At 47.3% G+C, this 9,726-nt stretch overlaps 1 protein-coding gene across 1 annotated transcript; it reads right to left on the bottom strand.

Annotated features, from left to right (window-relative positions):
- Nucleotides 1–3,127: 3,127 nt before the first annotated feature.
- Nucleotides 3,128–9,249, bottom strand: BCL2L10 (BCL2 like 10). The gene is made up of 2 exons (XM_073568419.1): nucleotides 8,583–9,249; nucleotides 3,128–4,728 (listed from the first exon to the last, which is right to left on the bottom strand). The coding sequence occupies exons 1-2, from the start codon at nucleotides 8,970–8,972 to the stop codon at nucleotides 4,597–4,599; spliced, it is 522 nt and encodes a 173-aa protein (XP_073424520.1). The 5' UTR covers nucleotides 8,973–9,249; the 3' UTR covers nucleotides 3,128–4,596.
- Between the last annotated feature and the right edge of the window lie 477 nt (nucleotides 9,250–9,726).

The raw sequence follows: 9,726 nt of genomic DNA, 5'->3' as shown, positions 1-9,726 counted from the left end.
TTACATATGACGCTGTATACCAATGATCACTAATCAGCCCCATGCTGAGCCCCCCGTGTCCCAAGAGAGATTATGGGTCATGGATCTCTTGCCAATCCTTGTACAGTTAGGGGTTACATGTGAGCCGCAGATTTCCCACTGAGATCCTATTTCACTGGGCACAGAAGAGTGGGAGCGTGTAGGAGGCAAAAGGAAAGTTAATTTCAGTTGACAGATACGGTTACAGGAACTAGTGCGTTACACAGGAAAGTAACACAAAAATGTGTGAAATAACAGGGACTTTTTCTGGGGACAACCTTAATTTGGGAAGTTTGGATTTTTTTTTTTGCAAAAAATTAACTTCTCCTTAGCTCAGCAATAATAATAATAGAAAAAAAATAACAGAACAGTACACTTACTGGACCAGACCTGCTCCTCTGAGATCACCGTATGTCACGAGACCGCTGCAGCCGATCAGCAGCTGTTGATTGGCCTCAGTAGTCCAATGAATGACATTATGAGCCAGGTGACACGTCACAAGCATTGGTGAAACGTTGCTTGTCCAGATGGTAAGAATAAGGTTTTTATTTCTAGTTGCAGTGCTGAATTATTAACAATAGGATGTCGAGTAGTGGAGAAGCCCTTTAGAAATCTTCCTTCTAATCCTCAGCTATTTGTCATGTGTCAGAGCATGGCTCCTCCAGCTTTTTCTTCTAGGGTCTCACCAAGAAGAACATGGGGACGTGTACCGTTCCAAATATCAAGCATTTAACTCATTCAATAACTAAAAGCCTCCATACACAGTAATATTGGCAGAAGCCAGCCATTTATTGTGTGGGGGCTCAAGCTGTTCCCTCAACAAATGTTTTCAGGGGCAGCAAGATCACTCAATGGTTAGCGGACAAATATCTAAGGTGCACACTAGGGTGACCGGATCTCATATGGGGGGGAAAAAATGTCAGAATCTTGTTCGTCTGGACCCCACAAAACAATTCCCCTTTCCAGATATTGAGAGAGCCAAAATTTGAGCTCGATCAAACGACGTTAACCCGTGCCGCTCGTCGCTCAAAGTTTGAAAAAATCCAAATTGAGGTATTTTAAGATTTGGGTATTTTGCATAGTCTGTTAGACTATAAAGAATGTGACAACAACATTGCAGAAATAGCCCTGACCAAATTTTCGAACCATTTGTGGTATTTGAATGCAGAGTTGGTGGGATTATCGTTTTTTGATCCCACCATTACAGACAATGAAAAGTTGTTAATGGCTAATAAATTGCTCAGTAGCACAGATGAACCATCAGAGCACGCTAACCTACATGAGTTGATAATTTTACATAGTTATCTAATCTATTGTAGAGCTTTTGTTAAAGTAGTTTTTGAAACGTCAGAATATAATGCTCGGCATTTGCTTACAACTTGCAGGACATATTGCTTTTGTTCTTCATCTTTTGTCAGAAGGTCGTTAAAGTCGGTTACTTCCTACCTCTTTTAAATTTTTCTTTCCTAACTTTTGGCTTTACAACCCTAGCATGCTCTGATGGTTCATCTGTGCTACTGAGCAATTTATTAGCCATTAACAACTTTTCATTGTCTGTAATGGTGGGATCAAAAAACGATAATCCCACCAACTCTGCATTCAAATACCACAAATGGTTCGAAAATTTGGTCAGGGCTATTTCTGCAATGTTGTTGTCACATTCTTTATAGTCTAACAGACTATGCAAAATACCTAAATCTTAAAATACCTCAATTTGGATTTTTTCAAACTTTGAGCGACGAGCGGCACGGGTTAACGTCGTTTGATCGAGCTCAAATTTTGGCTATCTCAATATCTGCAAAGGGGAATCGTTTTGTGGGGTCCAGACGGACAAAATTCCGACATCGATTTTTTGCGGTCACCCTAGTGCACACTCTGGCCTAATTCACAGATGTCAGGGATTTTTTATCTCCCACCCAAAATTATAGACTTCTTTTCAGTAATGTATTAGGTCCCCATGTGTCATCCATTTTTTTTTTTTTTCATAGAAAATATTTTTTTTTACCTTTGCCAAGTGTGTTGTGCTTGCCGGGGAGGCAGCGTGATCCCGAAGAGTGACCGTTTGGACAGATGCATGGTTATGCTGACAGCCTGAACAGAGCACTCTCCAATGCTGTTGAAAGAGATAATTTTGCCTCTGCAGTACTGGAATAAGGCCAGGGTCACACGAGCAAATAATCTTTCATGTGAGAAAAATCGGGATGATTATGCTAATGACACTCAGGTCAAACTTTGTCAGTGTTTGATCTGAGTGTCAGTTTACTGTGCTCTGATTCTCTCACACGGAATAATCATATCACAGGTTGGGAGAAGATAGAGAACTTAATTTCTCCATTGTCTGAGTCCAAGAATGCCGGATGCACTTGGATGATGTCAGAGTACAGCCCGATATTTCAGATGCACTCAGTCTTGTATGAGTGAGGGTGATCCAAATTCCGGAGGCTTTTGAAGCATGCTGCAATTTTTTTTCATATGTTTTATCAGTAGAAGAAAAAAACGAAAATATCAGCACTGCCCCATAGTATAACATTGGTCCAAGTGCTATCTGATAAAACACTTGTGCAAGTGAGCCGTTAAGCTTTAACACAAGCTAACAGAGCGCACAGAACACAGCCACTCGTATAGCAAACAGCTTGCAAGCATGAGCTCCATGCCTAGGAGACAGGCCGCTCTGAAGTGGGCGGTAACCTAGGCAACGGAGTAGTAAATTCTCAAACTAAAAAAATTCTACCGAATGGAGAGAATTTTTAATAAGAAAAGTGCAAAGTTCTGTTTTTATTCTGTTTTTACAGGCACTTATAGGTTGCAATTTTAATCGTTGATTAATGTGAGCCCTAAGTGGGGGAAAAAAAAAAAAGCAGTCAGATGACCCACACATGGCATCCGAGTATTACAAGTCCCCCCCCGACCCCACAACTCTATTCATTTGAATGGGTTCATTTAATCAACAAGTTGCATCAACAACTATGTCTCCCACTTCCATTAGTCTGTGTTCTATATACACTTCTAACGCTACATGCTCGCAATGATAGAGCACAGAATAACGTCTTAGAGGCGTGTTGTACGTGAATATTAGCATTGTTCAAAATATAACAACCAGTCCAGCGAGTGCCAAATGATTGAAAATTTATTAAACATTAAAACACAGTAAAAAATACCGTCCATCCCAAGTATTATAAAATGAGATGCAAGTACACCATATATTATCGTTTAAGAAAAGCCTTAGAGATACCAGATCTCTTTGGGGAGTACAACGTATATGATAGTCTAGCATAAATATGGCAGTTCCGAAATTAGATTACACAATAAAAAGTGAAAGATTTATCAAAAATTTCCACTTGCTTCCAGGATTTAAAAAAAAAAAAAATATCGGAAGAAAATTGCTAAGTATTTATTGCATTGTACTGATTTAGGCTACAGCATGGTAATTTAACTACCTTGTAACCTTTGTCTAGAAGAAAACCTGCGGTGTAGGGCATGTCGGGGGGCAGCAGGGAGTCGGAGAGTGGTCGTGTGTTACATGGTTTCTTAGAGGAGGGTATATTTTATCTATAGATTTTTTTTTTTTTTTTTTTTTAAAGTTATACAACTTTGTTAACATAAAAGCGATTTGTTGTTGTCCCAAGAGTCTTTTAGAACTAGTTAAGCCCAGATTTTCACATTAGCGTTTACCACTGGCCAAGGTGAAGGGGATTTGATAACCCCCAACAGCCTGGATTACAGATGTATATGTTGGGACTAGTTGGATATTCACATTTCAATGAGCCAGGGAGTTCTCACTGGTCACAATAAGTTGCCAAATAGGCGACCACAGCGGAGAAAATAAAGTCATGGTGATACAGCCGAGCACGGGTTTTACATGACCGGTGGGCTTGGTGACCACAGCACTTCAATGATACCAGTCCTGCGAACACTGGATGTGATAAATACAAGGATGACACGGTAATGAAACTTGACTACTAAGAGTGAAGCTTCTTCACCCCACAAATATGGGACATGTCCGCACCCAGCTACGGCCACTAGGGAGGTATCCCAATGATGGTGTATGTCTGTCTTGCGCACGCCGCCTACAGCAAATTACAAATGGGATTTACAATTTCTTTTTTTGTTTTCTTTATTGTAACATTTTTTTCCTAAATACTGGAGAGTGTAAAAATAAAACATTACCCTAAATAAATAGAATTTACTAGTAAAGTCTAAACAAAAAAAAAAAAAAAAAAGTGCTTGATCTGAGATTGACAGAACATTTACATAGTAATGAAATGACGCTGATTTTAATCCTTATGAGTTTTTTTCTTTCCTTTACCAATCACACAATTTTAAAACTTTAACTTCAGTCTGTATGTTAAAAAAGAAAAATACATGACTCCTTCCATTGGCCAAAGTGCTGTCTCGTTAGTTACTTGTGGTTGTGTGTATCCGTGCGGTTCAAATACATTTCTACAGACTTATAAATGTAAGCGTTATCGGCAGTCCTTTATGAAAGGTCTTTGGCATCGGTGGCCGAGCTAAAAGTTCGGATGATCTCGCGGTCCAAAAAGACCCTCAGTCAGATTTGAAGTCCACCGTTTCCACCATTCATCTTACTGCCAGGAGGAAAACCAATCCTGCAAGTCCAACTCCAGCCGCAGCCATCAGGGCATTGGAAAAATTATTGTTCTCTTGTCCTTGGTGGGTTAGTTTTTTGTGGCAAACTTTTTGAAAGCCCTCCTGAAAAATAAAAAAAATAAAGCTTTGAATTAAATTCTATAACATCAGCCAAAGGAAAAGCAGAAAAAGGGGAAAAGAAAAACCATCCTCAGGGTATAAACAGAATATACTGGATTTGCAATCACCGGCATGTTTTCCATTTCTCTTGCACTCCTATTTGTGTAGTGAACACTGACTCGTTTCCTTACAACATGGGTTGATTTTCAGCTATGGTACATCTAGGTGGATTAGCCCTTGAGATGGGGATAGGAGACATCCCTATCCATACGGTCCCCCCCCCCCCCCCCCCTCCGATGACCTGTACAGCTCTAGAATATAATAGTGTTATGGAAGAAACATCTATTCTATAAGTGGAAGTTGGCCTGATCTCTATTGTAATCCATTTACAGATACAGAATTGCTTCCTACACAATGGACAGAGCTCTGCTCCATCTGGAAGATCTTGGCAACCTTTACCAAAGCAGGCGACACTTCTACATTTACCCAACAGAAGGGGATTCTTTCCCCAGATCTATTAGATCATTAGATCTATACACAATGTCCTCGGTGCCAGAACACTGTGCCCCGGACTGTACGGAGCAGCAGCTGCTTACTGGATCCTTATTCAGCAGAATGGAGCAGGGAGGCAGTCGCCTCCAGATGGTAATGTTTGAACGCCGCTTGGCAGAGGGCTGTGTAAACAAGTTATACCCTCAATACCTTCCGGAAGTCTGCTCTTTACAATTAATTTGTGCAAACAGAACTTTTTCTGCCTCGTGACTCTCATTAACCCCTTCTACTCCAACGCAGAGGAGAACGTCAGCCGCTCTAGAGCTTTGGTCATTGTTCTAGCCAAGCCACGTGCACTCGCTGGTCTAATTACTTTTGCACCTCTGACTAAGAACTGGAGTTAACGGCATTCCTTTTCTTTAGAATATTCTGGATATTTCTCACCCAAGATGTAAACAAAAGATGCATCTCTCACCCAAAAAAGGTTTTATCACATTTCTAAAGATATTTCTACCATATGTAACAGATCATCCGCACTGCTGGTTGTTGTAAGTGGCACATCTGGAATCTAGGAATATGGCCATGTCACACTGACCTACAACGTGCTGACACCCAAGTTCTGCCTCCTGTACAAGATACCATAAGCTGGGGAGAAACGCGTCAGTGACCCCATAAACACTGCTTACTGTGGAAAGCTGGACTCCTACACTTACCAATCAGATCACACCAGAAACTTATGTGGCCCTAGGAAATCCCCGACTGTGCGGCCAGACAATAATTGTCATAGTCAGAACTCAATAAGGGAAACTTAGACTTTATACATTTAGGAAACAAAATGAGAAACGAAAATTAACTGCAGGAGATTCACCAGGGAGGAAAGTCCCTATCATCACAACCCAGGTGGCCACGGTGAATTAGAATATATGCAAAAAAGAAAAAAAAAAAAATGATTCTACACGCCAGTACACAGATTCCCCGCTTGTCATGCGGGTAGGGGGCCAGTACACAGATCCCCTGCTTGTCATGCGAGTAGGGGGCCAATACACAGATCCCCTGCTTGTCATGCGGGTAGGGGGCCAATACACAGATCCCCTGCTTGTCATGCGGGTAGGGGGCCAATACACAGATCCCCTGCTTGTCATGCGGGTAGGGGGCCAATACACAGATCCCCTGCTTGTCATGCGGGTAGGGGGCCAATACACAGATCCCCTGCTTGTCATGCGGGTAGGGGGCCAATACACAGATCCCCTGCTTGTCATGCGGGTAGGGGGCCAGTACACATATCCCCTGCTTGTCATGCGGGTAGGGGGCCAATACACAGATCCCCTGCTTGTCATGTGGGTAGGGGGCCAATACACAGATCCCCTGCTTGTCATGTGGGTAGGGGGCCAATACACAGATCCCCTGCTTGTCATGTGGGTAGGGGGCCAATACACAGATCCCCTGCTTGTCATGTGGGTAGGGGGCCAATACACAGATCCCCTGCTTGTCATGTGGGTAGGGGGCCAATACACAGATCCCCCGCTTGTCATGTGGGTAGGGGGCCAATACACAGATCCCCTGCTTGTCATGTGGGTAGGGGGCCAATACACAGATCCCCTGCTTGTCATGTGGGTAGGGGGCCAATACACAGATCCCCTGCTTGTCATGTGGGTAGGGGGCCAATACACAGATCCCCTGCTTGTCATGTGAGTAGGGGGCCAATACACAGATCCCCTTGCTTGTCATGTGGGTAGGGGGCCAATACACAGATCCCCTGCTTGTCATGTGGGTAGGGGGCCAATACACAGATCCCCTGCTTGTCATGGGGGTAGGGTGCCAATACACAGATCCCCAGTTTGCAATGCGGGTAGGGGGCAAATACACAGATCCCCTGGTTGACATGCGGGTAGGGGGCCAGCTCAGATTTATGAACATCCACCTAGGCATGTGGTCTGCAACCAGCGCTCTCCAGATGTGGCAGAACAAGAACTTCCTTCATGCTGTCAGCATCCGAGAACAGCTGGGGACCACCGATTTGGGATGTCCTCTGGCCATGCACGTGGCTGAATCATAGCTCACCCACAAGTATGGATTTATAGTGTAACTATCAACGTAGTCCAGGACAGAAGTATCTCTGCCTTGGCCACAAGTAAAGAACCCCAGAGAGACTAAGGATAGAGATTACAAGCCATGGAGAGCATTTAGGCCATGTCCACACCAAGCGTAAAGCTGCTAATAAATGTAATGGTCAGGAAAACTGCTGCCCAATTACAAGGTGAGATATATACACATATACACACACACGGCAAGTTGATTTTTCAGGAAAATAAATAATCCATTAGGGATCCTTCCATCTAAATCCCGGAATAGATGAAGAAGACACTATAAGTCCCATTCTTCCCATGGAGGCAACAGCTGACACCAGCACCTCACCAGCTGGCAGGACCCATCCCCCGCACCACATCTGGCTGCATGGCAGGACTGGGCACACAGGGGGCCACAGTCACCCCCGCATTCCTAATCCTGGGAGTCACTTCTCCAGAACTTTCTCTCAGTATTACTCCGGCTCATCACATTTCTGGGGCAAATCAACTATAAAAGGCTCAGACCATGCAGAGGCAGAAGCAGCCACTTCCACAGAACATACTTTACACGTGAGTCAGTGACCTCCCACACGCGGGGAGTGATGTGTCACCAGTGTATTGTTCCGGCGATGGCCATACGAGAGCTGCCAACTACAACCCCCATCCTGCACCCAGAGAGCTGCCAACTACGACCCCCGCCCGCACCCAGAGAGCTGCCAACTACGACCCCCGCCCGCACCCCGAGAGCTGCCAACTACGACCCCCGCCCGCACCCCGAGAGCTGCCAACTACGACCCCCGCCCGCACCCAGAGAGCTGCCAACTACGACCCCCGCCCGCACCCAGAGAGCTGCCAACTACGACCCCCGCCCGCACCCAGAGAGCTGCCAACTACGACCCCCGCCCGCACCCCGAGAGCTGCCAACTACGACCCCCGCCAGCACCCAGAGAGCTGCCAACTACGACCCCCGCCAGCACCCAGAGAGCTGCCAACTACGACCCCCGCCAGCACCCCGAGAGCTGCCAACTACGACCCCCGCCCGCACCCAGAGAGCTGCCAACTACGACCCCCGCCCGCACCCAGAGAGCTGCCAACTACGACCCCCGCCCGCACCCCGAGAGCTGCCAACTACGACCCCCGCCCGCACCCCGAGAGCTGCCAACTACGACCCCCGCCCGCACCCCGAGAGCTGCCAACTACAACCCCCGCCCGCACCCCGAGAGCTGCCAACTACGACCCCCGCCCGCACCCCGAGAGCTGGGCACGGTGCAGCCCCCCCATGGTGCCCCGGACAATTACCCAGCCTCCGCTCTTCTGGAACCAGTCCTTGTGCTCCGTGACCAGGAACCGGCTGAGGACCCCGGCCAGCTCCCGGGGGGTCCCCGCTTTGCTCCTCCTGTGCCTCTGCGCCAGGGTCCCGGCAAACACAATGAGCGCCACCACGCGCCCCCAGTTGAGTCCTCCGTCCAGGGCCACCTCCGGGGCCACACGCTGCAGGATCGCGCTCGGATCCACGTCCAACTCCTCGCAGGACCTGAAGAAGGCGATGTTTCCTAGGTGCACCTCCTGCGCCACTCGCCACAGGGTCTCCGCCACAGGAGAGCGCGGCTGGGGCCGCTCATTGCCCACGTAGCGCTGGATGTAGTCCTCCACCAGCACTCGGGTCTCCTCCTCCAGCTGCTCAGACATAGTATCGGGATGAGAGCAGACGGCGCGATCACTCCATATAAGTGCGACACACCCCGCCCCCCGCCGGTGCTGCCTCCTGCCACAAAGATCCGTCGGCTGCTGGGTCTCGGCCGGTCCACGCACAATGGTGACACTGCACTCTAATGTGGGGTACAAGTCACCTGGACCTTTTGTTTAAAGGGCTGTGCACTTCCTGCGCTCCACGCCCCTTCCCGTGGGGGCGTGCTCCGTCCATTCATCAGTGCAGGCCAGGAAGGAATTCCAGTCACTCTCCGCTGCCTCCTCACACCCTCTGCTGGTGACGAGCCGCACTGCACGCCGTTCTCATTGAGCATTTCTACGTCACCGTCAGCGCCTGTCAGAGAGGACACAATGTCCCTGTCCGTGAGGCATGAGAGCGGAATGTCCGTCACGTGACATGTCCCGACCGAGCGACCGCGACTCACTTCCTCACACCTGACAGTCACGTTCCGGGGTCATGTCTGTATAACTCAGTGGTCCCCAACCTTTTTTGCACCAGGGACCGGTTTCAAGCAAGACCATTCTTCCATGGCCCGGCAGGGCGGGGATGGAGGTGTGGCAGGGGCGGGGCTTTGGTCATAAGGGGGCGTGGCTATGGACACGGTTGTAGTGTAGCAGTGCATACTTATAATTAAATAACATTTATAATGTGACTCAACTCACCATAGGTTTTGAATAAGTGCTCCATCACCCCCTTCTCCCCATCATTGCCTTCACCCCATCACTCCCCTCT

The sequence above is a fragment of the Dendrobates tinctorius genome, unplaced genomic scaffold (assembly GCF_039654945.1).
Source record: "Dendrobates tinctorius isolate UK_male_01 unplaced genomic scaffold, ASM3965494v1 ptg000022l, whole genome shotgun sequence".
Lineage (NCBI taxonomy): Eukaryota > Metazoa > Chordata > Amphibia > Anura > Dendrobatidae > Dendrobates > Dendrobates tinctorius.
Note: the sequence above shows the minus strand (reverse complement) of the source record. Positions and strands in the feature narration are given on the sequence as shown.

Coding starts and splice junctions, on each gene's coding strand:
- BCL2L10 (XM_073568419.1), bottom strand. CDS start 8,972: ATGTCTGAGCAGCTGGAGGAGGAGACCCGAGTGCTGGTGGAGGACTAC. Junction 4,729..8,582: donor TCCAGAAGAGCGGAGGCTGG/GTAATTGTCCGG, acceptor TTTATTTTTCAG/GAGGGCTTTCAAAAAGTTTG.